The sequence below is a fragment of the Arvicanthis niloticus genome, chromosome 30 (genome assembly GCF_011762505.2).
Source record: "Arvicanthis niloticus isolate mArvNil1 chromosome 30, mArvNil1.pat.X, whole genome shotgun sequence".
NCBI classification, from domain to species: Eukaryota; Metazoa; Chordata; class Mammalia; order Rodentia; family Muridae; genus Arvicanthis; species Arvicanthis niloticus.
In genome coordinates, this window is record NC_133438.1 from 4,362,680 (window position 1) to 4,375,194 (window position 12,515).

Sequence of the window (12,515 nt, forward strand, 5' to 3'; positions counted from 1 at the left end):
CAGGCTATTGAGGACATGCATCTGAAAGGGTTAAAAATTCTCAAAAACTGCTAACAGGCTGAGCAGAACCAAGAGTGCAGGTCAGCTTGGTAGTGAGCTCTGTGTTTCAGGAACTTGGCTGACCACAAGATAGATGATAGGCTCTTAGAGAATAGCCTATACAAAATGTTCCCCATGACTGTTCCTTAGACCCTGTCACAAACTGAATAATGGGCTGGGACTTTCCACAGGTGCTCTCCAATGACCCTCCCTTAACTCCCCCTAGGTTGTGGTTTTCCCCCCTGGGTTGTGGTTTTTGCCTTTAAATTTTCTCTGCCTCCAAAGCCCGGGGTCAGACCCCACTGCCCCTGCGTGGGTCATGGGTCTTGACCTCAGCATGCTGATCAAAATATACCTCTTGCTGATTGCATCGAGTTCAGTGTCTTGTGAGTTATTGGGTGGCCGTAAATTCCTGAGACTTGGGTGAGGTCCTCCCTTCGTGGGGGTCTTACATTTTTGGTTCCCTGACTGGGAAACTGCGACCACCCTAAGCTCTAAGAACCCACTTGGAGGTATGATTTCTGTGTTTTGGGCCAATTTTGTTGTCTATATTGTCTCAGTAAAAGATTTCTGTTTCTGTGTTTGGGGCCCATTCTCTTGTCTGTACTGTCTCAGTGAGCTGGTTTTGTGAAAGTACTTTTGGTTCTTTGCAGCTGTTTGCAGCGGTTTCTGTCTCGAGAGGAGACGAATGGAGTGATTGGCAGACGTGATAGGGAAATCACCAGCCACAGCCCTGGGAGACGTCCCAGAAGGGCAGGAATTCTCAGGGACACCTGGGAGATTCCCATCTGGGTGCCAGGGAGGACTTGGAATCCCTCCTGGCTGGCACTCGCAATTGAGACAGGTTTTTGTTAGTCTCTCTGTGTGTTTGTTTTGTCTGGGTTTTATGTTATTTGTGATGATGGGACAAACTGTGACTAAAGTTTAACCTTAGACTATTAGACTGAAGTTAGAACCAGAGCACATAACTTATCAGTTGAGATCAAGAAAGGACTGTGACAGACTTTTTGTGCCTCAGAGTGGCCGACTTTTGATGTTGGCTGGCCTCTAGAAGAGTCTTTTGACTTGACTATTATTTTTAAAGTTAAAGCTATTATTTTTCAGGAAGGACCGGGGTCACATCTCGATCAACAGCCATACATTACTGTGTGGCAGGACCTGGTCCAAGATCCACTACCATGGGTGAGAAAGAGGAAGCCAGGCTTCTGAGCCCTGGCTCTCCAAGGAATGAGGCACAGACCAAACTAGAAGATTAATCACCCTTTCTTTTCAGATAACCCTGCCAGTCTGACGAGACTGGAAAAATCTTTAATATTTTTCCACCAGCCTACCTGAGATGATTGCAAGCAGCTTTTACAGGTTCTCTTGACCACAGAAGAACGAGAAAAGATCCTGTTAGAAACCCCTGTTATTTGCTATATTTTACTAAACATTTTGCATTTATGTATAGGTACTGCATCGGTCTCTGGGTTTACTTGTGATCTCTTTTTTGGCTTTATTATCAGGATAATGCTGGATTTGTGAGAACAAGTTCAGAGTATTATCATCTTCTGTTTCTGAAAAAGTTTCGTGATTGTATTCTTTTCCCCTTAAATCTTTGGTGGAGTCCACTAGTGAAGCAGTTTAGGAAGCAGATTCAATGAATATAGGATTATTTTTTCTCTAATTCTTCTTGCTTCAGCTTTGGTACGGCTTTTTCTTTCAAGAGATTGTGCATTTCATATGCGTTACCTACTTTATTAACATAAGTTTATAAAATTATCTTTTTAGTTTTATAGAATATCATAACTCCTTTCACTGTGATATTGCCTCTCTCTCTCTCTCTCTCTCTCTCTCTCTCTCTCTCTCTCTCTCTCTCTCGGTTTTTAGAGACAGTGTTTCTCTGTGTAGCTCTGGCTGTCCTGGAACTCACTCTGTAGACCAGGCTGAACTCAAACTCAGAAATCCCCGTGCCTCTGCCTCCCAAGTGCTGGGATTAAAGGCAACAGCACCACTGCCCGGCAAATTTTTCTCTTTTTAATGTAAAGTTTGTTTTTTTTTTTTAACATTTCATTTATTTACTTTGTGCGTGCATGTGTGCGCACAAGTATAGGCACACACATGACACAGTGTGTGTGTGGAAGCCAAGGACAACCCTCAGGAGTTGGTTCTTTCCTTCTAAAGCATGGATTTTAGAGATCAGCTCCCGGTCATCGGGTTTAATGGCAAATCCCTGGATGCCCGGAGCCATCTCACAAGCCCTCGAGTTTTCATAACTAGTAGTTTTTATTATCTAACTTTGGCTTTACTTTCTCTGTTCACTGTAGCTACTTTGTTGTTTTCTCACTTCGTGTGGTGGTTTGAATGTTTAGTCCGGGGTGTGGCACTACTAGGAGGTGTGGCCTTGTTGGAGGAAGTGTGCCATTGTGGGCGTGGGCTTTAAGACCCGCATCCTAGTTGCCTGGAGATCAGTCTGCTCCTGGTTTCCTTTGGATGAATATAGAACTCTCAGCTCCAGCTCTGTGCCTGCCTGGAAGCTGCCATGCTCCTGCCTTGATGATACTAGACAGAACTTTACTCTGAACCTGTAAGCCAGCCCCAATTAAACATTGCCCTTATAAGAGTGTCTCTTCACAGCAGTAAAACCCTAACTAAGACACTTTTCTACTACATCTACTAAGATACTTTTCTACTTCCTGTGGGTTTATGTTGGCCTTTTCTTCTAAAGTAGCCCCTCAAGGATTTTCTGTGTTTGTTGTTGTTGTTGTTGTTGTTGTTGTTGTTGTTGTTGTTGTTGTTGTGTAATTGTAAGCACTTTTAAATTACAACTATTCTTAATACTCTGATAGTACATGCCAGACACCATTTTGCCCCTTAAAAGTAATTCTTTTGAGAGTAGAGAACATCCCTCTCTGATTTCAGTCAGTACTTTGAAATTTATTGACACATTTGTCTTACGACCCATGAAAAGCCTGGCTTATTGAACATACCATAATACCTATTGGACAGTTGGTGAATGTATTTATATTGATGTACAGTAGGATATGGTAGCCAATTTGGATGAGACCCAATATGCATTTACTAATTTTGGCCAATTTTGAAATTGATTTATCAATTTCAAAGACCCTGCTCTCAAAACACACAAAAAGGTAATGTTGGGCCACTGAGCTAGCTCACCAGCTAAAGGCATTTACCACCAAACCTGATGACCTGAGTTCTGTACTCAGGTCTAACATGGTGGAAGGAGAGAGAGAACCCCACAAGTGGTCTTCTGACCTCCACACAAATGTCATAACATTTATCTATGTACACACATTAAATAAATGTAGCTCCAAAAAGAAGTAGCCTAATCTGGGACTAATAAGCGTAAGACAAGGTAAAGCCTGTATTAAATAGAAGCAAGCGATTTGATAGAAAAGTCTGTTTTCATGAAGGCATTGTGGTTTCAGGAATTACAAAGGAAATTATTTTCAGGAACACCTTTCCTGGAATGTAGTGATTAACCATAAAGTTTAATGACCCACTAGACAGCTAGTTTGCATTTAGGTCTGGCTATCCAGGGGCAAGGGGTACTTCAGCTACATTCTTGACATTCTAAAATTGACTTTTAACTTGAGAGAGGAAGAGAAGATGTTTGAAGACTATATTATTAACTCAGATATAACATCGTAATTGTATCTAAATTTTAATTAATTTTTAAAAAGATAATTGTGATTTTTAGATGACCTCTTTAATTTTTTTGTTTTCTAAATTATATTTTATGGTTATGTATGATTAATTTAATCAGCTTTCTTTCTTTCTTTCTTACTTTCTTTCTTTCTTTCTTTTTTTTTTTTTTTTTTTTTTTTTTTGAAGGAAGAGTCTCATGCTCTAGCTATCCTGGAACTCACTATTGTAGACCAGGCTGGCTTCAAACTCACAGAGAAGGGCCTGCCTCTGCCTCTCAAGTACTGGGATTAAAGGCGTGTGTCCCTGCACCCGGCTCAACCACCTTTCCTAATTTAATTTTTAAGATGCATTAAGAGATGTTAAATCCTTTCATTTCTTTTATATTTTACGTTCCCTGAGTACTTTCTTTCTTTTCTTCTTATGCATGAATTTTAAAACATCTATTTTTCTTGGTATCTTTTAGATTGGGAGTATGTATTCAAAGGAACTGAATTTATATCAAAGCGAGATATTTATAAGGAATCTGCTAAAGTCCTAACAGTGGGAAGAAGGCATTTTAGTTCCAGCCTTGACTGTCCCAATTTGGAAGAAGACCATGAAAGTGAAGACTGGTTTAAGAACAGGTTGGAAGGTCAGGGGGAGCACTGCAATCAGCTGCTCATCACTCATAAAGAAATCCCTGAAGACGAACTGAATGGGTGTAATCCATCCTGGCACGCCTTCCATCAGGATGCAATACTAGATATGCCACAAAGTTTCTCTACCAAAGAAAGACTAGATCAAAGTGAGCCACAAAAGAGAAGTTACCGGAAAAAGTCCGTTGAAATGAAACCTAAGAAGGTCCAGGTAGAAAAGAAAATCCTGAAATGTACTGAATGTGAAAAAGTCTTTAACCAGAGCTCCTCCCTTACTCTCCACCAGAGAATTCATACCGGAGAGAAACCCTACGCATGCGTGGACTGTGGGAAAGCCTTCAGCCAGAGTGCAAACCTAGCGCAACATAAGAGAATCCACACTGGGGAAAAGCCTTATGAGTGTAAAGAGTGCAGGAAGGCCTTCAGCCAGAACGCACATCTCGCTCAGCATCAGAGAGTGCACACTGGAGAGAAACCTTACCAGTGTAAAGAATGTAAAAAAGCCTTCAGCCAGATCGCACACCTGACTCAGCATCAAAGAATCCATACCGGAGAGCGACCTTTCGAATGTATTGAATGTGGGAAAGCGTTTAGTAACGGCTCGTTCCTAGCTCAGCATCAGCGAATTCATACGGGCGAGAAACCGTATGTGTGCCACGTGTGTGGGAAAGCTTTTAGTCACCGTGGATACCTAATTGTACACCAGAGAATTCACACTGGGGAGAGACCTTACGAATGTAAAGAGTGCAGGAAGTCGTTCAGCCAGTATGCACATCTTTCCCAACATCAGAGAGTGCATACCGGAGAGAAACCTTACGAATGTCAAGTATGTAGGAAAGCGTTCAGCCAGATTGCTTACCTCGATCAACATCAGAGGGTTCACACCGGAGAGAAACCCTATGAATGTGCGGAATGTAGAAAAGCGTTTAGCAACAGTTCATCCCTGGCCCAGCATCAGAGAAGTCACACCGGAGAGAAACCCTATATGTGTAACGAATGCAGGAAAACATTTAGCCAGAACGCAGGCCTTGCTCAGCATCAAAGAATCCATACTGGAGAGAAACCTTACGAGTGTAACATTTGTGGGAAAGCCTTTAGTTATAGTGGATCTCTCACCCTACATCAGAGAATTCATACCGGAGAGAGACCGTATGAATGTAAAGATTGCAGGAAATCTTTCAGGCAGCGAGCACACCTTGCTCATCATGAGAAAGTCCACACCATGGAGTCATTCTTGTCCCTTTCCTCTCCGTCACCCTCCATGTCTAGTCAGTTGCCAAGAACTCTAGGTTTTATCTCCTAAATATAACCCAAATCTGACCCATTGGGACCATTTATATTATATCACCCTTGTCTTCTATGTGTTACGCTGTTTTGTTTGGAAGACTGAAATGGCTTTCTAGTGTATTCACCCATGCCCCTTGTCAGTTTCCACACTTCAGCCAAACTTTACAAAAGCAAAGTTTGGTCATATTATTTATCCCTCATTAATTGAAATTTCTTTCCAATATCCAAAAGTTTGTAGGGAAAAAGCACAGTCCATAAAGTAACCTAACAGACCACCTTGCCCCCGTAACCTTGTTTCAAACTACTCGTTAAAGCCTTCATGTCAATATTCACCTCTCTCTCTCTCTCTCTCTCTCTCTCTCTCTCTCTCTCTCTCTCTCTCTCTTTCTCTCTCTCTCTCCATATAGAATTAAAACAAACCTATCATTCTCCTGCATCTTCCATCCCTAATTTTAAGGGAGCGTCTGGTCCTTCGTAACCTTCTGTCTTATTTATACTACGGGAAAAATAATGGCTCTACCTCAAAAGTAACTGGGAGAAGAAAATACAATGCATGTAGATTTCTTAGCAGAGTGCCTAGCATAAAGTAATATTAATCTAAAATAAAAATATGATGATATACTAAGAAGAGTTGATTACTTTATCATAGGCAAAAAACATATCTGGGGCATTATAACACTTTTATAATTAGAAATAGTAAAGTTGGAGACTGAGGCTGTAGCTCAGTTTTTAAAGTGCTTACTTAGCATGCACAAAACCCTGGGCTCAGTACCCAGCACTACATAAGCTGGGGATAGGTTCAGAGTTATCCTTGGCTATAAGTAAGCCAGCCTGGGCTACATTAGACCGTATCTTAGAATACATATACTATTCGAGTGACATCTAATACAATTGGATTTACATTGAACTGATTATAGAGGAAAACAAGTTAGCTTCTATTTTAGCATGAATATGTAAATATATGACTAGATAAGAAAAAAGTGACTTCATTATTCAAGTTCTATGAATCCACAAGTGACTTCATTATTCAAGTTCTATGAATCCACATTTGATTTTTTTAAAAAAATCACTTCAAGTGGAATTTACTGAGATATATTCATTATATATATGTAAACAAAAGCAAAACAGACACTTAATAAAACAAGGCAGAAAATCTAATCAGTAATCAGTGAACTAGAGCGCCTACCAAGATGTACCACAGTTTAGGCCTAAAAACACATCTTCAGGCAGGCATGGTGGTACACACCTTTGATCTTAGCACTCCAGAGGCAGGCAGATCTCTGTGAGTTTGAGGCCAGCCTGTTCTATAGAGTTTAGGACAGCCAAGGCTACACAGAAACCCTGTCTCAAAAACAAAAAACAAGAACAAAAAAAAAACCCACCCACATTCTCCAGTTATTTTTAAAAAAGAGTGAGTGTGTGAGTGTACACTCAAAGACAGAGGACAGTATTAGGTCCCCTGGAGCTGGAGTCACCTGCTGATGAGCCACCAAGTATGAATGCTGTATTCTTAACCACTGAGTCATCTCTCTAGGCCTACGTCTGTTAATTTAAAAGAGCTCAAGTCTTGTGAAATGTTTTTTGGCCAGAATGGAATGAACTTGGGACCAAATAACAGAAAGATAACCCCAATATGCCCCAAATTTGAACCAAACTAGCGCACTTTTCAGGAACTCAGTTCAAAGAAGAAATCAGAGGGCGAATTTTTTTTAACTGAGTGAACACAGCAAATTGGAATTTGCTGGATGCAGCTCACATGGTACTTAGAAATACAACAGCGTCTCACACTTGCTCTAAAAGATCTCAAGTCAATTTTACACCTGAATAACTTAGAAAAGGAAGAGTGGTGAAATCCATAGCATAAGAGTGAACACGGGTTTGCAGAGATGGCTCAGTGGTTAAGAGCACTTGCTCTTGCTGTGGACCTGGGCTCAGTTCTCAGCATCCACATGTTGGCTCACTATTACCTGTAACTCCAGTTCCAGAGCTTCTGATGCCTTCGTCTGGCCTCCTTGAACATGAATGCAAGTGGTGCACATACAGACATGCAAGCCCTCATAACATATTCATAACATACTAAAACATCCTTTAAAAAAAAAAAAAAAAAGAACAAACTATAGAAAGAAAGGCTTGGAGTGTGTCCTGATGGCAGAGTACCAGCCTAGTATGTATGAGGGAAGCCCTACCTGTCACTACCTATCACCTTCACACACACACACACACACACACACACACACACACACACACACACACCCATGAATGGAAATCAAATAGAAATTCAAACCAAGAGCTGATTCTTTGACAATGACCATAAAACTAACAAGCCATGGAAAGCATATATTGCCAATGTCCAGGCTTAAACAACTCCTTTTTTTTTTTTTTTTTTTTTTAAGATTTCATTTATTTTATATATGTGAATACATATTCACTTTCTTCAGATACACCAGAAGAGGGCATCAGATCCCATTACAGATGGTTGTGAGCCACCATGTAGTTGCTGGGAATTGAACTCAGGACTTCTGGAAGAGCAGTCAGTGCTCTTAACTGCTGAGCTATCTCTCCAGCCCCATAACAACTCCTTTTTAAAAGTATTGACTCCATACCTAGTCCCAAAAGACCCTGTAAAAGGTGCCCAGAGGTCTCCATTATCTTAAACCTGAACTCACCTTGGATTCTAGGAACAGCAGTGTGATGGATATTTTTATGGGGCTTGGGAAATGGCTCAGTAAAGTGCCTTTTACGCAAGTGTGAGGACCTGAGTTCAGGCTCCCAGCACCCACACGAGAGCTTGGTGCAGCAGTGTGTCAGTCCATAACCACAGCACTGCAAGTGCAGACACAGGCAGATCATATTGACTCATCAGCCTGTCTAAATTGATGATCTCCAAGCTCAGTGAGAGAATCTTTTTCAAAGGAAAAGGTGACGGGCCATCACTATGGCTCAGCCAATAAAACCTTTGCTGCACTAGCCTGACAACCTGAATTCAAGATCCAGGACCTATGGAAAGGTGGAAGCAGGACATCTACTTCCCACAGCTGTCCTCTAGCCTCCATATTAGCATCATGACACACATTTCCCTCACGTCATGAATACAAATATACTATAATTTTTTTTAATTGGAGAGCAACTGAGATCACCTGACATCAACCTCCAAAAACATGCTCCTCTGGTGCATACATACATTCTACACACACATGCACATGCACACATTTTTTTCCTGACAAAGGGTGAAAATTAACCATATGATGGTGAGGTTGTACACTGGCCCAAGAATAATCAACTTAAGTGTTACCATGGTCTAGCTCTGGCTTCCCCTTTGCATCCTAGTCCATATGATCTCCACTGAAAGAATTCAGACAAGACACAAAGTATGGATAACAGGTATGGATTAAAGGGCAAATTACAGCATTTCCAAAAGGACCATTACAGTAGTCACATAAATCTAGGCAGTGTTCACATTATTTCTATTCTCTCTAGAACAGAAAGTTATCTTCTTTTGGGGGAGTAGGGATGGGGGAAGGGCTTGAGACAGGGTTTCTCTGTATAGCCTGGGCTGTCCTGGAACTCACTCTGTAGACCAGGCTGGCATTGAGCTCAGAAATCCACCTGCCTCTGCCTCCCAAGTGCTGGGATTAAAGGCATGCGCCACCACTGCCCACCTTACAGAGTCCTTTTTCAACCTGGGTGATTGATAGGCACATTTGAATTAACTCCTAGGAGAGAAATAATGGTATATAAACCCTTGTTCTTTACCAGCTGTCTTAGGGTTTTATTGCTGTGAACAGACACCATGATCAAAGCAACTCATTTCAAGAAAAATACTTAATTGAGGCTAGCTTACATTTTCAGAAATTCAGGCCATTATCATCATGGCAGGAAGCATGCCAGAGTGCAGGCAGACATGGTGCTGGAGGAACTGAGAGTTCTACATCTTGATCCACAGGCAGCAGAAGGGGACTGTCCTGCTGGCAGGCAGAAGACTGTTACACTAGGCATAGCTTGAGTTTATATATGAGACCTGAAAGCCCGCCTCCATAGTGACACATTTCCTCTAACAAGGCCACAAGTACTCCAACAAGACCATACCTCATAATAGTGAGACTCCTTAAGGGCCAAGCATTCAGACACATGAATCTCTGGGGGCCAAACCTATTCAAATCACCACACCAGCCTTTCTGGGAAATTCAGAATGTCGCATCATTATTTAAGGACAGAGATATGACTCCAGTCCCACTGTTTTGATCAATAATCAGAGTTCTACATTTTTTTCTGGTTTTACAAGTTGCTGCCACTGAGGGATGTGTCCACCCTCAACAACTTTAAGCCTCCTAATGCCTCCTAGCTACCTAATATTATGGTGACAGCACTGCTTCCCTCAAGAGATTATAATGATAACTTCTTGGAACCACCCTGTAGAGCCATATTATATGATGGACCACTTGGTGAGATGCAATACACACACACACACACACACACACACACACACACACACACACACTCATCCCAGAGTAAAAAAATAATGATTGCATCAAAGTCCAACTTGGTCAACTAGTGAGTTTTTTTTTTTTTAATTTGTACTTTATGTGCATGGGTGTTTCATCTACATGTATGTCTATGTTTTGTCTACATGTATGTCTAGTGCCCAAGGAAGCCAGAAAGTGTTAGATCCTCTGGAACTAGAGTTATAGGAGGGTGCTGGTAATTTCTCTAGCACCACAGTGGGTTTTTATTGGGGTTCCTAACAGGAGTACACATGAGGGGTTACTTCTAAGACTAGGGATTACAGACATGGATGCTATCGTATCTGATTGTAACATAGATTCTGTGGATCCGATCGAGGTGGCCAGGCTTTTGTGGAAAGTGCTTTACCAGAGTTATATCTCCAGCCTTGTTGATTTTATTTGTAGGTATATGAGACTGGTTTTGCCTACATATTTGTCTGTGCACCATATGTGCCTTGTGTCTTTGGAGGCCAGAAGAGGAGACCCCCTGGAACTGGAGTTGCTGCTTAGCCACCCTCTGGATCCTAGAACTGGAGCTGTGTCTTCTGGAAGAGCACCAAGTACTCTTAATCACTGAGCCATCTCTCCAGGCCCCTACCTTTTGTTGGTTTTGTTTTGTCAACTAGGAACTAACTATGTAGTAGTTCTGGCTAATTTTGAACTCATAAAAATCCCCCTTCTTCTGCCTCCTGAATCCTGGGAGTAAAGGCATGTAACATTCTTGGCTGTATTTTATTTTGTGAGAATGTCTCTCAGTGAATCTGGCATTCACCTTTTCAAATATTCTATCTAACCAGCAAGCACCCCAATCCAGCTGTCTCTACCTCGCAGAATTGGAGTTGCAAACATTTGCAGCCATGCCTGACTTCTAAATCGGTACTAGAAATCTGACTTTAGGTCCTCATGCTTGTGTTTGGAGTGGGGTGTACCGTGCATGTAGCTTGACAACCGGGGAGCTAAACACTTAAAAAAAAAAATATGTGGGTAGCTCAAGCCAAGCAGTCATCCCGGTTGCTTCTATTGGCTCTTTATCATCATTTAAATTGCACCTCTATAAGTCAACTTATGTCTATTGAGAATTATGTGTTCTTGGAAACTAATCTCTTTATTGTAACCTCTCTCTTTTTTTCCTGTTGGAATTGAACTCAGGGCCTCACCACATGCTAGGCAATTACTCTAGAACCCCTTTTATCCCCTTTTCCATTTGTTTCAGCTTTTTGAATGTTTATACTACTATCCCCGCCACCGCCACCACACACAAAACGCTAACTTACATTTAATTTATGAATTTAAGGTGTATTTCAGGTAGTTCAATCTTAAACATTCTTTTTAAACATTACAGTGTGTGTGTGTGTGTGTGTGTACACAACCTGCAGGAATTGCATATCTCCTTTCACCATGGGAGTTCCAGGAATTGATCTTAGGTCCATCAGACTTGTAGCTTAGTCATTTGAGGAGTCCCGATTAAGAACTGCACCGATCAGACTGTGGGCATGCCAGTGGGCCTCATTCTCTGGGCCGGTTGTCCTGAGGAATGTGTGGCAGCTAGCTGAGCAGGAGCTTGAGAACCAGCCAGGAAACAGCATTCCTCCAGGTTCTGCCTTCTGAGTTCCTACCCTGACTTCTCAATGATCCTGGAAGTGTAAGCCAAACAAACTTTCCTCCTGAGTTGTTTTTAGTCAATATTTTATCACAGCAAACAGAATGGAAATAAGAACACAGACGCTCTACTACGACTGAAACACATCCCAGATGGCATCCCCTTAGGGATACTGTTGATTTGGAACCAAGAGAGAGGACTTGACAGAACACAAAGATTTGGACAGAGGTGAGAGACATAGAAATATAGAAAACCGTACCACTCCTTGAGTCTTCTCTATGCCATTCTCCACATTTGCTGCAGTGATTTTATTTTTGTTTATGTATCTGAAATTTTAACATTTCAGCTGCCTTTGCCCTGCCTGCAAGTTTAACTTCTGTATGCTCTGGTTGTTTTCTTACTTACATTAGAATTTTTATCGCTGAATCAATATACCTGAGCAAAACAAAGAAGTATTTATTTTGGGTTTAGTCCAACATAGCATGGCAGGCAAGGCAAAATAGATCTCTTACGGTAATCAGAAAAGAGATGGGAAAAAGAAGGAAAGAAGGGATAGAGAAGGTTCTGGTGAAAGCTCTCTAATGTACTAGTTAGCTTGAGCTGCCATAACAAAATACTATAGACTGGTAGGCTTAAAGGGGCGGGGGAGTGGAGAAATGGCTCAGCACTTTAGAGCACTTGTTGTTATTGCAGAGGTTCAATTCACAGCACCCAAATGGTGACTCACAACTGTAACTCCAGTCCTAGGGAATCTGATGGTCTCTTCTGGCATCTGAGCAGCAGGATTATGTGTGGTGCACATAT

General features: G+C 41.5%; 1 protein-coding gene across 5 annotated transcripts in view; it reads left to right on the forward strand.

The window, feature by feature from the left end:
* Window positions 1-6,237, forward strand: part of Znf583 (zinc finger protein 583) — a 21,419-nt gene extending 15,182 nt beyond the window's left edge. For all 5 annotated transcript variants that reach the window (XM_076927579.1, XM_076927580.1, XM_076927581.1 and 2 more), the window contains one exon: window positions 4,151-6,237. In XM_076927579.1, coding sequence (XP_076783694.1) covers window positions 4,151-5,625 — 1,475 coding nt within the window. In that variant the 3' untranslated portion in view covers window positions 5,626-6,237. The remainder of the gene's footprint in view (window positions 1-4,150) is intronic.
* The last annotated feature ends 6,278 nt before the right edge of the window (window positions 6,238-12,515 follow it).